The sequence below is a fragment of the Dysidea avara genome, chromosome 7 (assembly GCF_963678975.1).
Source record: "Dysidea avara chromosome 7, odDysAvar1.4, whole genome shotgun sequence".
Classification (NCBI taxonomy): Eukaryota; Metazoa; Porifera; class Demospongiae; order Dictyoceratida; family Dysideidae; genus Dysidea; species Dysidea avara.
In genome coordinates this window covers 38629203-38646853 of record NC_089278.1, presented here as the reverse complement: position 1 = coordinate 38646853, position 17651 = coordinate 38629203, and the positions used below count along the sequence as shown (strand labels likewise).

General features: G+C 39.6%; 2 protein-coding genes and 1 long non-coding RNA gene across 4 annotated transcripts in view; 2 read left to right on the top strand and 1 right to left on the bottom strand.

The window, feature by feature from the left end:
• Window positions 1-8753, bottom strand: part of LOC136261016 (uncharacterized) — a 15328-nt gene extending 6575 nt beyond the window's left edge. The window contains exons 1-3 of one of the 2 annotated variants that reach the window (XM_066054981.1): window positions 8581-8753; window positions 6300-6383; window positions 6098-6222 (exon numbers count right to left, since the gene is read on the bottom strand). In XM_066054981.1, the coding sequence (XP_065911053.1) occupies window positions 6098-6222; window positions 6300-6383; window positions 8581-8706 (335 nt within the window). In that variant the 5' untranslated portion in view covers window positions 8707-8753. The remainder of the gene's footprint in view (window positions 1-6097; window positions 6223-6299; window positions 6384-8580) is intronic. The other variant, XM_066054982.1, reaches the window with a different exon arrangement.
• On the top strand, window positions 8737-17651 carry LOC136261018 (MOB kinase activator 1A-like). Its single transcript, XM_066054984.1, has 5 exons — window positions 8737-8897; window positions 9307-9455; window positions 9509-9602; window positions 10951-11078; window positions 17219-17651. The coding sequence occupies exons 1-5, from the start codon at window positions 8878-8880 to the stop codon at window positions 17536-17538; spliced, it is 711 nt and encodes a 236-aa protein (XP_065911056.1). The 5' UTR covers window positions 8737-8877; the 3' UTR covers window positions 17539-17651.
• LOC136261023 (uncharacterized) lies at window positions 11085-13826 on the top strand. Its single transcript, XR_010703774.1, has 3 exons — window positions 11085-13086; window positions 13131-13270; window positions 13321-13826. It is a non-coding gene; the product is annotated as an uncharacterized lncRNA (long non-coding RNA).

Genomic DNA, 17651 nt, shown 5'->3' with positions numbered 1-17651 from the left:
ACTGTGACTTACAAAGGAAGCACGAAGACGAGATCGAACTAAAGGACAGAGAGATTGAGAGAGGTTGAAGGTCCGCCTACGTAGATCGTCAGACATACGTAGTAGATCAGCTGAAGAACTGAGTATCAGATAGTACGATAGTGACAATGACAGTCTGTATTCTGAGTGGCAAGAGTATCAACCCACTCGCCAGATGATTGTATGGCCAGTGGATAGGAAGGGGAAGGCGCCACTAGTAGACTCATTTGCTAGTGAAGGATCCGACTTTACGTTATTTGAGGAGTGGCTTCCCGCATTCGAACGTATGGCCACATGAAATGAGTGGACAGATGCAGAGATGTTGATTCAACTTGCAGGCTACCTAAGAGGCAAAGCACTGCAAAAGTGGTCATTGCTTGGAAGAGCAGATAAGTTGGCTTATGCAAAGGCCACTACAACCCTCAAGGAGAAGTTAGATCCTAGCAGAAAAGCATTAGCAACCCAAGACTTCCACCATCTGGCTCATGGAAAGAATGAAGTTGTTGCAGACTTCATCCTTCGACTGGAGTAAACATTTCGCCGGGCATACGGGTTTTTATAAAGTATGTGAAGAAACATGTTATACCTTATTACATGGTCAGCTACAGGAAGGATTGAAGTACAGTATTATGTCTGCTCCTGCAGTGTCTGGAGCCCAATTGTATGCAGAATTGTGCATGGCAGCAAAAAATGAGGAATGTAGACAAGGTGAACTGGCAAAGAGGCAGCAATATCAGTTTAGAGGTGTACAATCAGATGGTAGGGAGAGAGACAGCACAGTTACCAGTCACACCAGTCTGCTTACACCACATCTAATGCACAAGTCCAAAGGAGGTGTTACATCTACAATGGAGCTGACCATCTGGCCAATTTTTTTAGAGTATATAAATCAGAGAGTAAAGGAGGTATTTCCCTGGAACAAAAGAAAGCTGCTGGTGCCAAGGAAGTTGTAGGGGACTCTGGAGAGAACAGTCGAAAGGACAATGAATTTTGCTCTCATGAACTTGTTGTTCTCCAATTCAGATGACAAGGTAGAGGCAAATAGGGTGAAAGATGCCAAGGTAGTTCATCCAAATGTGTACCAGTCTAAGGTGTCCCAGCTTACGGAATTGTAGTTACCGCAGCAGACATCACTATTATTGGAGGGAAGCTGTTTCGCAAGGTAGCAAGTGTGGCATGTTTGAAGAAGAATCTCAAACCATCAGACAAGATCCCTCGTAATTAAGACAAACGCCCTTTCAAGCTGGATGGACGCATGGAACTGACTATTACATTTGGTGATAAGAAAATGTCAACACAAGTATATATTAAACTTGATGCGGCAGACCAGTTGTGGTGTGTGTAGGTTGTTAGATATTGTGGTCTAGCTACCACCCAGCAGTTGAGAAATGGTGAGGATGTAGTAAGACCAAAGAGCCTGCCTAAATCACTAGTATCCTATTACAGAGAAGGCAACCGTTTCATGCATAGTCAAGGCTTCTGTTGTGAAATCGGTTCATGTATTACCTCACCAAAGTGTTCCTGTTCCTGTGGAGGTCACTGGGATAGACAATACAGAAGCTGCATGGCTAGTGGAACCAGTTTAGTACTGAAAAGGTACCTGTACAAGTGGAACAGTCATTACTCTCCTTGTCTGATAACAGTAGTAAGTCCCATGTGATTATATCTAACACGACAGCCTATACACAGATTTTGGAACCACATACAAAGCTGGGTACAGCAGTACAATGTGATGAAGTCAAGCCTATTTATTATACTGATAAACAGACAAGTGAAGAGCCAGCTGTAGTGAGGACAGTCACATCACAGGAAAGACTAAAGTCACAACTAAGAATTTTAGTTGATAAGGTTGACAATTCATTAAACACAGCCCAGAGAGATAAGTTACATTGTTAGATTGTTTACTGTCAGAGTACCACCAAACTTTTAGTCTAGAGAAGACGAGAAAGGTTAGACCTGACATGGTTCAGCTCACTATTAATACAGGTGATGCACCACCCCAGAAACAACTAGTAAGGAGGGTACCATTTGCAGCTTGTCAAGAACTAGCAAATTTGATGCAATCTATGCAGAAGGTTGTTCAACCATCTAATAGCCCTAGGGCGAGCCCAGTTGTGTTGGTAAGGAAAAAAGATGGCTCCCTGCGACTATGTGTAGACTATCACAAATTGAACTCGGTGACTAAAACTAATGCTTTCCCAATGCCCAGGATAAACGACCTACTAGATGAGCTAGGGAAATCAAAGTATTTCTCCGCCTTGGACCTGAAGTAAGGTTACTGGCAAGTTAAGGTTCACCTGGAATCATGTGAGAAAACAGCTTTTATTACCCATGATGGTCTCTATGAATTTAGATATGCCACTTGGTTTAGCAAATGCTTCGGCCCTATTTCAAAGGATAATACAACAAGTTTTGGGAGACCTCAATAATGACAAGTTGTTTGTGTCAGTATGTCTGGATGATGTACTTATCTTTTCTTGCATCTTTGAAGAACACACAGTACAGAGTACTAAAGAGGTTACAAGAAGTAGACTTAAAGCTAAACCATCATTTTGGCCGTACACAAGTACAATACCTTGGACATGTCATTACTCCTGAGGGTCTGAAACCTACCTCAAGTCACCTTGAAGCCGTAGAAGAGTTTGTAGTCCCAAAGGATGTGAAGAACCTATGACAGTTTTTGGGTCTAGTTTCATTTTCTAGAATCAAATTTCGGCAGATCCACTGCACAAATTGACTTGTAAGGATGAAACATTCTTATGGTCTCCAGCCTGTCAAGAAGCATTTGACTGTCTCAAGGGCAAGTTAGTGGAATCACTGGTCTTAGCTTACCCAGATTTTCAGAAGGATTTCTCTCTGGAAACAGATTCCAGTGTCCAGGGCTAGGAGCTATTTTGTCACAGGTGCAGAATGATGGGACAAGACACCCAGTGGCATATGCTAGTCCTGTCAGCTACATAGCGCCGCTATGCAGTGACTGAGTCAGAAACATTGGCAGTTGTGTGGGCTATGAGCCACTTTCACCATTACTTGTATGGTCACAATGTGATAATTCTGACAGAGCACTCAGCAGTAAAGACAGTATTGGGAAGCCCTAGCAAGAATAGTCAACATGTGCATTGGTGGACAAAATTTTATGGAAGTGGAGTCAAGGATGTTCAGATTATGCATCGAGCTGGCAGGGAAACTCCCATGTTGATGCCTTGTCTTACCAACCACAACTACCACCCCCGGAAGAGAATATCAGAGGGTGAAGTACAAGTGTGTGCTATTGTCAGCAACTCAATCGAACAAGTGAGTATTGAATCACTCCTGCAAAGTACAGATGGTGAAGTCAGGAGTCTAGACAAATTGGCAGATCTGCAGCAAAAGGATAGGGAGTTAAAGCTCCTTAATACATACTGTACCTGGAAGAGAAACACTTACCCAATAATGAATCTGTAGCATGAAGAGTCATGTTGCTGGTGCTGTTGATGACATTAGATAACTGTATCCTTTACTTCATTGATTGTAAGCAGAAGAACCTGAAACGGGCAGTAGAACCAGTTACAACAGCAGATCATGACAGACTACCATTCTAGTATTATGGCTGGGCACTTTTCAGGGGTAAGACTATACAAGACGCTCTCAAAGTGATGGTATTGGGAAGGTATGTATGGAGATTTCTTACCACATAGTAGAAACTGCTCACAGTGTGCAATCTCACAAGGAACAGGTAGGAAAATTGTCCCTCCTCTAAAGCCCATACCAATTAGCCGTGTGTTCCAGATTGTGAGTGTTGACATAATGGAGCTGCCAAAGACAAAGAGTGGTAAATATGTAGTCGTTTTTCAGGATTTTCTCTCCAAATGGCCAATGATTTTCCCTGTGGTGGATCAGAAAGCCATTACTCTGGCTAAACTCTTGGTGGAACAAGTGATACCATTTATGGGTGCCCCAGAGGCACTTTTGTCTGACCGTGGAACAAACTTACTATCAAATCTGATGTTAGATGTGTGTGAACTGCTGGGGGTGAAAAAACTCAACACAACAGCCTATCACCAACAATGTAATGGTCTTGTTGAAAGGTTTAATCGGACTTTAAAAACAATGCTCCATAAACAGGTCACCACGTATGGATCACAGTGGGATAATTTTTTATCAGGAGTTTTATGGGCATACAGAAACACTCCTTATGAAACAACAGGAGAGAAGCAATCAGTTCTATTATTTGGCATTGACCGCTGGTCTCAGCATTGCTACCTCCAACTGATACCAATCCAACTAGTGATTTCACAGATTACCGACAAGAAATGATCACTAGCTTAGCATCTACCAACTGTATCTGCAAGGTTTAAAAACAATACAAGAAACAGCATGACAAGCAAGCACATCAAAAGATTGGTGATTGGGTGTTGGTGTACTTCCCAAAGGATGACACAGGCAGTTGTCTTGCCCATGGCACGGACCATACCGCATAGTGGAAAAGAAAAATCCAGACATAACTACTGTATGCAAAGTATATTTCCCAGAACATGGAAACATTCAAGTTCACCAGAGACGAATCCAACAATGTCCAATGGAATTTCCAGCGGGATATTTCTGGTATGGTGGAAAGAGAGTGTGGGCCCTGGCCACCCTCCAGAGTGGGTTGACAGACTGCTAGCTGAAAATTCACTACCAGAAAATGGTAGCCTCATACAGAATGATGTGGACATAACCACTGATGATATGCAGATACCAGACCAGCCTGAGTCTGCAGAGGATTGTTATGAAATGGATTGTGAACAAGCTAATACACCTAGTGAAAATGGTGATGAAATGGAATATGAACAAGTTATTGTATCTGAGGAAACTAATGAAGATCATGATGAAATTGAACAGGAACAAGCTGATATATCTAAATGAAGATGAAATCCAACAATCCCCAAGAGGGCAGAGGACTCATACAAGAACAGTTGCTCCCCCCTCCGATATAGATTATAAGACGCTTGAAGACAAGCTTTCACAAGGGGCAAGTGATGTAACATTGAAACTTAATTAGAACCTATATTATGAGTACACATGTTATTGTATGCATGTTATTGTACGCATGCGTATGTAGTTTTGTCCTTTGAATAAGAGTGAGTCCTTGTGTTAACTAGAAGTGTCTGACAACATAACACATAGAAGCCATACCGTACATAAAAGAAGAAACTTCATTACTGTCCCACTATAGCCTGTACAACTGTAGGGGGTGAAACTCAACAGTTCAACTGGTAACTTGATTACCTGACAACCAGTCAAGAGGTTCCTGGGATCCCTTCTCCATAGAGTTGAGATAAATAGTTTGAAGCTTTGAAACTTCGCTACATTCAGATACTGCTCCAAAGTTTTGGATCTTGTGGCAGCTGTCAAAGTAGTTAAAAACCAGAGCTATACAAGCACACCAGCACACCCTAATAACCATTAATTAATTATTGACACAGTATTAGCAAAGCTTCGATAACATTTCCAAAAGAAGCTTTGGAGAGTGTATTGTACACTTTTTCCACCTTCAATTAGGATATTATCAAGGGAAGGAGGCAGTAATGGACAGGTAACTGTAATATACCACCACATTTCTTTACAATAGACCATATGCGCTACTGAAAACATTCTTAAGACACATGATATTTTAACATGTCACGATGGTGAACGAGTGCAATCTAATGTACAATAATTGTACATGGGAAAATTTGAATCTCAGGAAGTAGACCACTTACCAGTACTTCTTCTGGAATGATAAGATTCCTCTACCTGTATAACACATTAACTGAAAAGAGGAGCCCTGACTACAGCATTAGTGGCTCAAGCCACATTTTGCTACTGGTACTTTGTATGGGATTTGCGATAGTTGTTCACTGTCAAATATTCTCGGGCACGCCACTAATCGACTCAAACTGATCATTTTTCATTTAATAAATAGAATATGCATATGATTTATTAGAGTATTGAGCTGGTTTTTGTACAGTACTGTGTTACTATAGTACTAGTACAGCTGACTGTTATATTAGAGTAATTAACTGAAATTAGTCTGTGTGATCCTCTGATCAAACAAGTGTATACAAGAAACACTCACCCTCTATCACAACCATCACAAAGTAGTAACAAATGTTCATCATTAGATCTCAAGCAGTGTTCACAGACTGTGTTCTCATCATCCCCGGCTAGTAACTGCGTCGTGTCCTTGTCTGCTACTGACACCTGTATAATGTGTAACAGTGTGTGTATCTATGTGTCATACAGTACAGACTGCACACAGACAAACAGACTACACACACCTCTCCTATACACTTTCCATTCACATGGAGGAACATCTTGATACAATGAAATCTTGCCCGATCCACCGGACATGTGTTTATATTCTACAACAATAACCATGACATGTCACTAAATGTATTTAGGATGTGACTATTTCAATACTGTAACATAAGGTTACTTCAAAATATTGAATTACAGCTATCATCTAGTGGCGTAACTAGAACCAGGCTGACACCAGGGCCTAGTGCAATCAGTGACGTAGCTAACCGGAAGGTGATGGGGTGACACACACCCTCAGAACACTTAATGTCATGATTGTACAAAAAGGCTAATCACCCAATGATGGGCTAGCTAATATACAGCGTAGTATTAGCTAACATATCATATCATATCCAAGTAGCTGCTTTATTACAACTTACAAAGTATAATGTAACCACCACAGATTGAACCTCATCTCACTCTCACGTGTCTCAACTGTACTCCAACATATTCGTCCATGATCAAGTAAAGCTATACATCACTGGCAGTATAGAATTATAATACGTTATAATTACGTTAGACACTCCTGGCCACATTGATTTCGTCCACTGAATTTATTGAATTACCACTCCAGATTCCAGTTTGACTCCTTATCTCTATTTCCCTCTACTTTAATACATAGCAGACCAACTCTCTCAACAATTCATCGCCTTGTAGTGCCATTTATCAGTGTTATCTCAAGCCTCAATTGCAGAAGGTCAACCGCCTTTATTTAAATGCACTATCACGTGAGTAAGCTAGTCTAATTATTAGTGTGAGTAACTAATATTTTTGTTACTTATCTCAAGCATCACACGTTCGCTAAATGGACTGAGTGGAAGTGTTGAAGAGAATATCACTGAAGAAGCTGGCCATTTAGCATGACTGTTACTATGTGTTAGGACACGTGGTCAACATTGTTTACATGGTCTAAACACCACACGGTATACCCTAAATATTTCAAGGGGGAAATTTTTTGCTGATTTTGTGGTTTTGGGGGTTATCAGCAAAAATTTTAGCTTTGACCTCCATATAGTCTAACACATTTTGGGAGTGTTTGCAAATCTGCGAAAATTTTATTTTTAGCAACATTGATCAACCTCGAAATATTTGCCCCTCAAAATATTTAGGCTATACGGTATGCACGTGAAAGTTAATTTAAGGGGCACGCCGGGTAGTTTGTGCCTAGATCAAATCGATCAATGGTCCACTATTGCTCACTAAGAGATACTCTAGAGTATAGACTTAAGACCAGTAAGTCTTCTTCGCTGTTTTGTTCGAATTTTTGATACATTGCCCACAGTCAGTGCTGGTTGACCAAGCCTATCTTGACAATCTAATAATTTGCTGACACCCGGGCCTAGGCCCAGGTAGGTCCAGGTTTAGTTACACCACTGCTATCATCCCACTAGTAACACTGGGATTCCTAATTGTTTATATCTACTATAGTTGCAACGATACAGTGTTAGACGTATCGATATATTGCCTCTGGTGTATCACGATACAGCAATATATTGCGTGATACAAAGTGTAGTCTAAACAATGGTCTATATTGTTTTTGTAAGGGAAATAAGTGAGCCATTTTTTTTCTTTGAGAAGCATTACATACTGTTCAGTTTAACCACAATATACAATAATTTGATTGTCAGCCATGTTAACAAGCCACGATATGTTGATATATCATGATACGCAATATACTAGACAGTTTGACTTTGTATTGATACAGTGATATTGTCTTATAATGATACGATACGTGATATATTGTTGCATCTCTAATCAGGTACTTAGTTGGTAATTTTAATGCTTTGAATGTGTCATGAATGAAATAGATTGCTAGAGAATTAGCTGGAGGTGTATCAGTAACAAAGTTGACTGGTTATCAAGAGGTTTGAACCAACTACAATTGGTTGTGTTCTAGTAGTGTATAATGTGTTTGTTATACGAGACACAATGGGTTAATGGGACACGTAACCACTAGCTAGTCCTTGACCTTACCAAGTCACCAGTAGAGGTATTAATTTGAACAGAACATGAACAGTGTGTTTGTACTAGCTATACTCATTAGAAGACTCTCTCACTTCTCATAAGTTATCACAGCCATCATAGATATTATTTATGCTTGCATTGAGAACACCATTGTAAACAGTACTGATCTAATGAGCTATATGTGGTACAGTTACCACTCCTAATAGTCAAGATAAAAATAAGAAGACTTAAGCACAACGATATAACCTCAGATATGACAATGTTTATTACAATATTAAGGGGCGTGCTTGAGCTTACCTTGGACCACTCCAAGATACACACATAACAGAATATGTGAGAACATGGTAGCTTCCCTATCTTCGAATCCCCAAACTCCTTTAGGCAAACTGGGCACGTGTCTTCTTCCGTTATAACATTTGCCATTTTTCTAAACAGTGCACATCAAGAGCGCATTGATTAGAATTACTTCGTATATTACTAATATACGAAATTATTTTCTAGCTTGTACGGAATGGCGAAAGAAGGTATTCGATAGTTTTCCGAGTAGATTGATGAATGGTGAAAGAGTTAACAGAGTGAATCTGTCACGTAAACATGGCTGCTTTGTTCAGAAGGTACGAATATGTGTTGTTTATGTTGTCAACGAAGCCGGGACTTGCAAGCGTATCTCAAACTAGTTCCGGGGTCGTTTGGCTACCTTAACTCTCCACGTTTATGAGTAATATTAGCGAATAAGTTATGTTTACTCTGGCACTAAATGACGTGTGAAAAATGGCTCAAAATTCGAGTCAAATAAACCTACCCAAACAGCTAAACGCCCCTAGCTGGTATAAAAATGACAGACGCTGGGATATAATACCACTTGACTAGTTCCTTGCTATATATTGTAGGGACAACTTTGGAGTGGAGCAGGGAAGCCATGCAGTAGTGAAATAGTTCAATACATGTTACATCCATTTAGTAGCATGTGTTAAATAAACTGAATCACTTTCAATAACGCTATTTGATAATAACCTCATTTAGGGGAGATAGGAAACCCACAGCCAACTCAGAAAAGAAGCTCTACTTACAACCAGAAGGTCTAGTGTTAGTATACAACCTAGTCGGGCAGATGTATGAGATTTCTAAGTTACCTCCACATGCTGATGTCTGTGAGTGGCTGGCCACAAACAGTAAGTGATTTTAGCATTATGTTTCCAGTTGTCAATAGTGTATATCCCTGTAGCACTGTCCTTCTTCAATCAGATTAATACTCAGTATGAGGTAGTGTCTGAACTATGTACTGCATCAACTTGTCCTACCATGTCAGCTGGTAGCATGTAAGTGTGTGTACTGTGGTTGACTACACACCATACTCATTCATCAATTTGTAATGTTGAATTAGAATGGAAGTTGGTCACATACAAGTTTTGGCCTTAATAGCAGAGGGCTGCCCTCTTCATCTCTACTAAAGGATTTGCCAATGGTTTAGAATTATAATTTAATGTAGCTAATTTACAGAGGAGGTTGGTCACTAGTCATAGCTATATGACGTACTACTACTGCGTATGATTACACAATAAAACATGGTGCCTGAAATTAGTATCGTTATTATGAAGTGCTTTGCCACGTTCATGAGAAGTATACATAATGTAGCATTTGTTCTGGTTATAACAGCCACACAAAGTGTTGGGCAGCTGATAGAAAGGCTCTGGGAACCATAATTTATCACTATCAATTCACACATTAGAATACTTTATATTGATACAGAGGTGTCTAGGTTGAATGGGTTGTACTTTTCTTTGAGACCACGAGATGTTTGATGACGTGTGACTAACCTCCTGTGTATACATGCCATGTGTCTCAGGGCCAGCCATTACAAACCTTCTGGCAGTACCATCTCACATGATATGCCATCACCTGATCTGTACACCTGCTAATATTCATGACCAGTTAAATGTCTTCATTAGTGAGGTGTCCTGATTTCAGGGGACACTAATACCAAGAGTTCCTCACCTTTTAATATTATGTACTCTTGCTAATACAAATGGACAAGTGTCCTGATTATCAACGCGTCCTTATTAACGACACCTCAAAATGTGGACATCTCGCTAATAAGGACACGTTGAGAAGATCAAGTTCATCCTCCCTTTTGTAACCTACATGTAGAGGATACTGGAACCTGTTAATGTGGACACTTGAGGACACCTACATTATCCAGACACTTATATTAGTTAAGGTCCCAAAGTGTCCCTTAGTACATATGAAAAATCAGGACACATTGATAATCAGGACACTATTGGTTGATCCCACAAAGATGTGTGGCCTCTATAAAGAAGTCAAGTAGTTGATAATTGTTGCCTGTGACATGTGTTTCTGCTTCTCTTGGCCTCACAACTCACTACTGTAAGTCTTGGTATTATGACACATGATACCCTACTCCTAATCAACACAACCTACTACAAGGAATCTGATGTTGTGTCTGCTAACTAGTTGGATAATAACATGTTCCCAGACTAGCTCATTAAATAGGAGATGTCCTAATTTCAAGGGAGCCCACTTAACATTATTGAGAGTCCCATCATCTGTGGTTGATGAGGAATTTATCCTGTAATAAGATTTATCATCCACTGAAGGATAGTGTGATTCTATAGCAGATCCTTATAATATATTGTTCTCTCTATGTAGCACATATGAGTGGCAAGATGGTAAGAACAAGAGACACTCTAAACTACCAGCTAAAGAATACATTGACTCTGCCCTCACTATGATACAGAAGCAACTCCAAGATGACTCCATATTCCCTACTAAATTTGGTGAGTGTGTGCAATTGCTGTGTGTTACTACTTGTTTAGCTATTAGTAACTTCCTTATCAGCAGCATGACCTCTTTATAACAGATACTTAGAGGTGACACCATTTTTGCTGTAATAGAGGCAAACACATTTGGAGCCTAACCTGTTGGGACAAAATCTGTATAGATTTTTCTACCATGTCCTTAATTCGTATAGCTGTAAAGAGTAAACGTTTGATTGGTTGTATTCAAAGTCTGATTGTATGCTGATATGATCTATAGTAAATATATAGTGTGTGTATGTATGAATGAAACTCACCATCAGAGGCCTCCTTTGGCACCTGACATAGAATAGATACATACCATATTTGACCGGTTAATAGTCATGGCTCGTATAATAGCCACCCCCGGATGGTAGCCGCTCCACAGTCATCATAAGAGCTATCTTCAGATAAGAGCTGTGGCTTGTATCTGAATATATCGATGCAAGATAATGGACATGTTTGAAGTAGAAACCAGGCAAAGGAGTTGTTTTACACCAGGAAATAGTGTTTTGAGATGAATGATATTTTGAAGGATGATTAAACAAGTTCATTCACTTATGAATCCATATAAACACTGCTGGCTGAAGCCGATAGTAGCAGCCCTGGATAGTAGCTATACCATGCAAACTCCTTGGCTATTAACCAGTCAAATATGGTAGATAAGGTAATTACTATAGGTGGAAATACTAGACAATGACAGTAACTATTTCAACATTAAAATTGATGGTCTGACAAAATTACTGTGGGGAAGCCATTAGTTACAAAAAAGTTAAAATGGTCAACCAATTTGTGATCCTTATTACGAGCAATGAGTGTATATGGTCAGCTGAGTAACAAGGTAGTGACCTTATTAGGGAGCAGGAGGAACACTTCTAATTTCATCAAAATCAGCTGATATGTGTTAAGTTCTAAACTGGACCCTTACAAGTGTTACAGGTGTTGAGTGTTCCATTACAAGATTTGTAATAAGATAATACCTTCTGAGGGAGCTTCCACCCACCTGTTTCCTGTTAGTTTATTTGTTCTTATTTTACTGTAGAAAATTCCAACTAGTAAGGTTTTCTCCTCTCTATAAACCAGTGCAAGTGTTGCACCGATATGCATATTTTCACATTTACTGATACCAATTGTTTGCCTATTCATGCTGACATTATAACCAACATTCTTCAACAGGAGAGGAGGAGTAGAAAATCACTTTGTGTGTACATTTTGTAACGATAATGTAATTAATTGTGTTGGGCAGCTGATTCTACAAGTTCTGCTACAACATAGATTTAAGACCTTTTCACACTAGGCTTTAATGCACATTGACGATTTCACACTTGATGCGTATTAGCAACATAGCGCCTTAGATGCGAATCAAATTTGATGCACCTCACCAGGTGGTTTCATGCGGACGAATGCGCATTCACAGTAGCGCGCCGTTGCACGTGATACTACCAGGTAACAATGGCGCGTGGTGCTGGCTGGTCAACTGACGCGACACATATTTTAATATCTCTGTGGGGTGATTGGATGGCGTGACAAGAAACCGGACAATCTATGAAGAAATTGAGGAGGGCATGCATTAGGCTGGTTACAACTACGATTGGAAACAATGTAGAACCAAGGCGAAGAACTTAGCTCAAAAGTATCGTCAGGCATGCATAATATAGATTTTTCTTGTGTTTTCACCATGTAAAACTTAAGGCTAAGGATAATAACCGCCAAACAGGCAGTGGAAGAAAACGCTGTCCATTTGGAGTTGGATGCCATGCTAGGAACGAGAGCATGCTCAGAGCCTGTAGCAATACTGGAAAACAGTGGTGTAGTTAGAGTGGAGAAAAGTCTATTAGAGGGTATGTAATATTAGTGTAGCAATACTGGTCTTATGGTTATTGCAATGGCTACATACATAGACATGAAAGATGAGACTTCAGTTCAGATGCTCACGTTACTGGTAGTACCACGGAGGAACAGTCATTGCAAACAGATGAAGTTCTGTCAGGTAACCATGGCTCTATGAAATGCCTTTTTTAAAAATCACAATAGAACTTTCTTCAAGCACAAATGGTCCGCTTACCCCCAGTAATCAGGAGGCTCAGCTGCTGCCGAAAGACCAACAACAACCAATGATTCCAGCACTACTACCAGCACTAAGACTGTTACTACTGATAAAAAGCCAATGAAACGTGAGTACGCGTGTTATTAAATTTTTTGAATTTATTGCTGTCAAAATTAGGACTAACTAAGCGTAAGGGTAGAGACACGACTGAAATTATTGACAAGCTGATAAAATTAGAGGAAGAAAAAGACAAAAAGGTGGAAGAACAAACTAAACAATGGTTAGATATAGAGTTGAAGAGGGAGCAAGATCGTATCAAACGTGAAGAAAAGCATGAAGAAAGAATGTTGATGATGTTTAGTTCTTTCATGGTCCAGATGATGCAGATGACAGCTCTGCAGATGTACAGAAATGGTGTTAACTTGTTTCATGATTATGTGCCCAACTACTACAGTAACATGCCATATTCACCTGCCAGTCAGAGTGCTCCCAACTTTAATGGAGGAAAGACTTCTATGAATGCGAGTGATTCTGTGTTAGGGGGAGACCATAATTAGTGATTTGGATTTTTATCGACAAGCTGATTGATGGTGTGTGTAACAAATTATCAGCTGTGATTTAGTGAATTGTTGTTAAAAAGTGTATGTACTAAAAATATTTATTATTGGTGTGCATACAAATAATCTTTCAGTGTGTCACGAATACGAGTAGCGGACTCTGTGGTTCGTCGGGAAACATCAGCAGCAGGAGAGGTAGTATCATGGGATGATTCATCAATATGTATCCACTCCGGGTTGCAGGTGTCGTTATTTAGCTCACAGATATTATGCAAAACAATGCAAGCAGCTATTACATCTGGTATATTCAATATTGTAATAATCCATACGCTTCAGTAGACACCTCCATCTTCCTTTCAATCTACCAAAAGCTGTTGTGCTCTGCTCAAGTTTCCAGTATCTGGATAGGGCTTCATTAACCATGGCAATAGTGGATACGCAGGGTCTCCCAGTACTAACAAAGGTATGTCAGTTCCATCTAAGGTTTTTTTCCAATTTGGGAGAAGTGTACCAGTATTGCATTTACTATAAAATGTTGAATTAGTAAATACCTGTGCATCATGAACTTTTCCGGGCCATCATCAATAAGCAGATCCCTTGAGTCCACAACCCCCTGTAATATAATAGAGTAAAAACCCTTTCTACAGAAGTAGTCAGATGGAGACTCAGTGGGCTTTAAAATTGGTATATGGGATCCATCTATATCCCCAATAACCTGGGGAAAACCCCACAAAGTCTCAAATTCTTCAATGATATTCTTCAATCCTTCTTCTGATGGCAGCTTTATGTACCTATGCAACAAGTGTTCAGCCATGGCACGACAAGATCGATGAACTATGTCACAGACAGTGGAAATGCCTATCCCAAATAGTGCTGAAATAGTACGGTACTCCACATTAGTAGCCAGCCTCCAGATTGTCACAGCTAGCTGTAGGTCTACAGGAATCAGCATTCGGAGCCTGGTGGCAGATTTTGCCAAGTGTGGTTGTAACTCATTGGTGACTTTAATATTTTGGTCATTCGTAAGTTTTCCACCCACCAATCTTCTCCGAGCAAACCTCCTTTCACAGCATTCCAGTATTCTTGAGGTCTTGGTTTAACCCATATGCTACGATGGACTCTACATTTACACAGTAAGGTTAGCCAATAAATCCTATAAAATTAGTCAAGACAGTACAAGTGTGATTTTATAATAAATCCATTGTTTATATTAAAATTTACAATGCTAAAGGAATAGATTGTGTTGAAAGTTTACAACAAACAAAAGAATATTTAATAAACATGTTCTTACGTGAACAATACATAGAGTTACAGCAGTTACTCGTCGTCTCCGTTCTAGCATCACTCTCCGGAACTTCATTCTCTTCATTATGTCCAGTCGTCTTCAAAGTCTGCAACGCTCATTTCTCTGCCTAAGGGTAAGGTAAAAAAATAACTGTAGAGTAGTAGACACGATAAAGATACTGCCGCAGCCGTGAAATCTAACGCCATTGCTACAGAGTCACGTGCTGAAACATGCAATCAATATATCCCGTGATTGTTCACTAATGCGCTTTCAATTTGCCAATGTGAAATCCTTTAATGCACATTCAATTCACTTTTGTCAATTCGCTAGGGCTGAGCAATAGTATCAATAGTGTGATATATCGCAATAGTAGGGATATCACTATCGTGATAATTATGATAAGCTCAGATCTGTATTAAAATGGTATTAACAACCCTTCTATACTATTTTACAGTTGGTATTACCAGCTTTCTTACAAAGGAGTGGCCTGTAAAAGCTATGCCAAAGTCCATATTCATCGGCCGCCCACGCAGTTAATTAACAAATGTCCTGTGCATGCAAAATAACTTTCTATATGACTACAAATCATAGCTATACAACTAAGACTTTGTTAAGAGCAAAGTGTTTCATAAACTATCGGGATAGTATTCACTATTGTGATATTTAATGAGTAACTATCGTGATAGTAAAATTTTTACTATCGCTCAGCACTACAATTCGCTTGTTCAATTTGCTTTCAATGCGCATTGAGTGTGAAAAGGCCTTTATATACTACAGCTTTGCTACTAGGAAAAAGGAAGCCAAGTAGTTATAAAACAGCTAAGCCAGCTTCTCAAACAGTGTTTTTAGTGACCCTTTGTGAAAAGTGATCGGCTAATTGCGTTGGCACCCGATAAATGTACCCATCCTGCTATAACCTTACAACCATACTTTTTGTAGACAAACAATTATAAAAAAGTTACAATAAATATATGTTTTACCACTGACTGCTGCGTTCACCGCTTTCACTTGACAGTCATATGTCTTTACCGATTGATTGTGGGTTTTGGTTAATCAGCTATTTATTTCTGATACCGATACTTACGAAATTACTAAATATTGGCTGCTACTCAGATTATTGCTTCAACACTACTTTCTTGTCCAACAATATTACCCAAAAAATCAGCCTCACCTCTTTCCTTCATAACAGCTTGGCAGTCAGTATTGGCATGTAAATACCTTCAGGGCAATTCCAACAAGTGTCTATGTAATAGTTAGACTTCAGACCACAGGGGTCTGTGTAATTTAGTAACCTGATGGCCCTGTGTCCCTGTGTTGTGGCGCCTCAGCAAAGTGAAGGTGCTACTCAGGCCTACTAAATTACTTAGACCCCTGTGGTCTGAACTCTTAACTTATTTAGACCCTTTATGTAGTTGTTGTACCTTAGCACTGTTGACAGCTGCTTGTAACATCGTTAATGACCTGAGGTCACAAACATAAAATGGCTGCCAATAGTGGAGTGGACTTCAATATTTTCAAGTACAGACACCTATGGAGAAAAATTTTGATTGGTCATATTTCAGCCGAGAAAAGAGATACAGAGCTATATAAGACATTACAATAAATCATTTAAGCATCTTTTGGAAGCTTTTTGATCGTAGATTTCAACTATAGTGTAAGTTCATCCTTATATTATTTATAACCATACTTGTTAGAGCTCCATATCTTCCATCTCTGCTGAAATATGATCGATCAAAATTTTTGTCTCCATAGGTGCCTGTACTTGAAAATATTAAAGTCCCCCCACTATTGGTGGCCCCTTTTTTGTTGTGACATCATTTTGGATAGAGGTCATTTAGTAGAAATATGCCATCACTCCACCTGTAACTGTTGGGTTTAAAACTAATTGCCAGCACTACCAGTGCAAGTGCACATGATAAACATGAAAAGGGTCTAAGTGGGGGGAATTTCCAAACTGAGTTTGGTACGTTTAACGTCATAATGACGCTAACTTCAGACCCCTAGGTCCCCAGGTAAACAGCTGAGTTGACCGGAGCAATGTACACGCATGCACGCACACACACAAAGGGCTAGAATTTGCATGAGATTGTACCATGTCTTACAGGTGAACGTGTGGGCACCTGAAGTCCTGTGGTATGCAATACACGTACAGATTTTGTGTGCTACCTAATCTATTGTTGTATTACACATGTACAATTAGTGTATGCCATCACATCTTGTCCACCATCTATAGGATATGAGTTTCCACCAGCATTGTTCCAGATTATGAAGAAGATCTATCGGCTATACTTCCATATCCTAGCACACTTATATCACCATCATTTCCATGAGTACCAGCTGTTAAGAGTACAGGACTGCCTGAACACAGTGTTCCTACACTTTGTGTACTTTGTACAGGAGTTCCAGCTATTAGACAGCAGAGAACTGAGCCCTTTAGAAGATTTCATTCAACGGTTAATATCATTAGATAAAGATTTGCAGAAACATCCACCTCAGGATGACCATGATACGGACCCTGTATCAGCCTCTGTGGTGGCTAAAACGCAAAATTAGTTTTGGGAGGGATAGATGTGTTGTTTGTGTCCTTTTTAATCAATGAGAGATTATTATATTGTTGCTGTAAACTGCACGCCATCTTTAAATATTTATATATTTAATAACTTGTA

Coding starts and splice junctions, on each gene's coding strand:
- LOC136261018 (XM_066054984.1), top strand. CDS start 8,878: ATGGCTGCTTTGTTCAGAAG. Junction 8,898..9,306: donor ATGGCTGCTTTGTTCAGAAG/GTACGAATATGT, acceptor AACCTCATTTAG/GGGAGATAGGAAACCCACAG. Junction 9,456..9,508: donor TGAGTGGCTGGCCACAAACA/GTAAGTGATTTT, acceptor ATATCCCTGTAG/CACTGTCCTTCTTCAATCAG.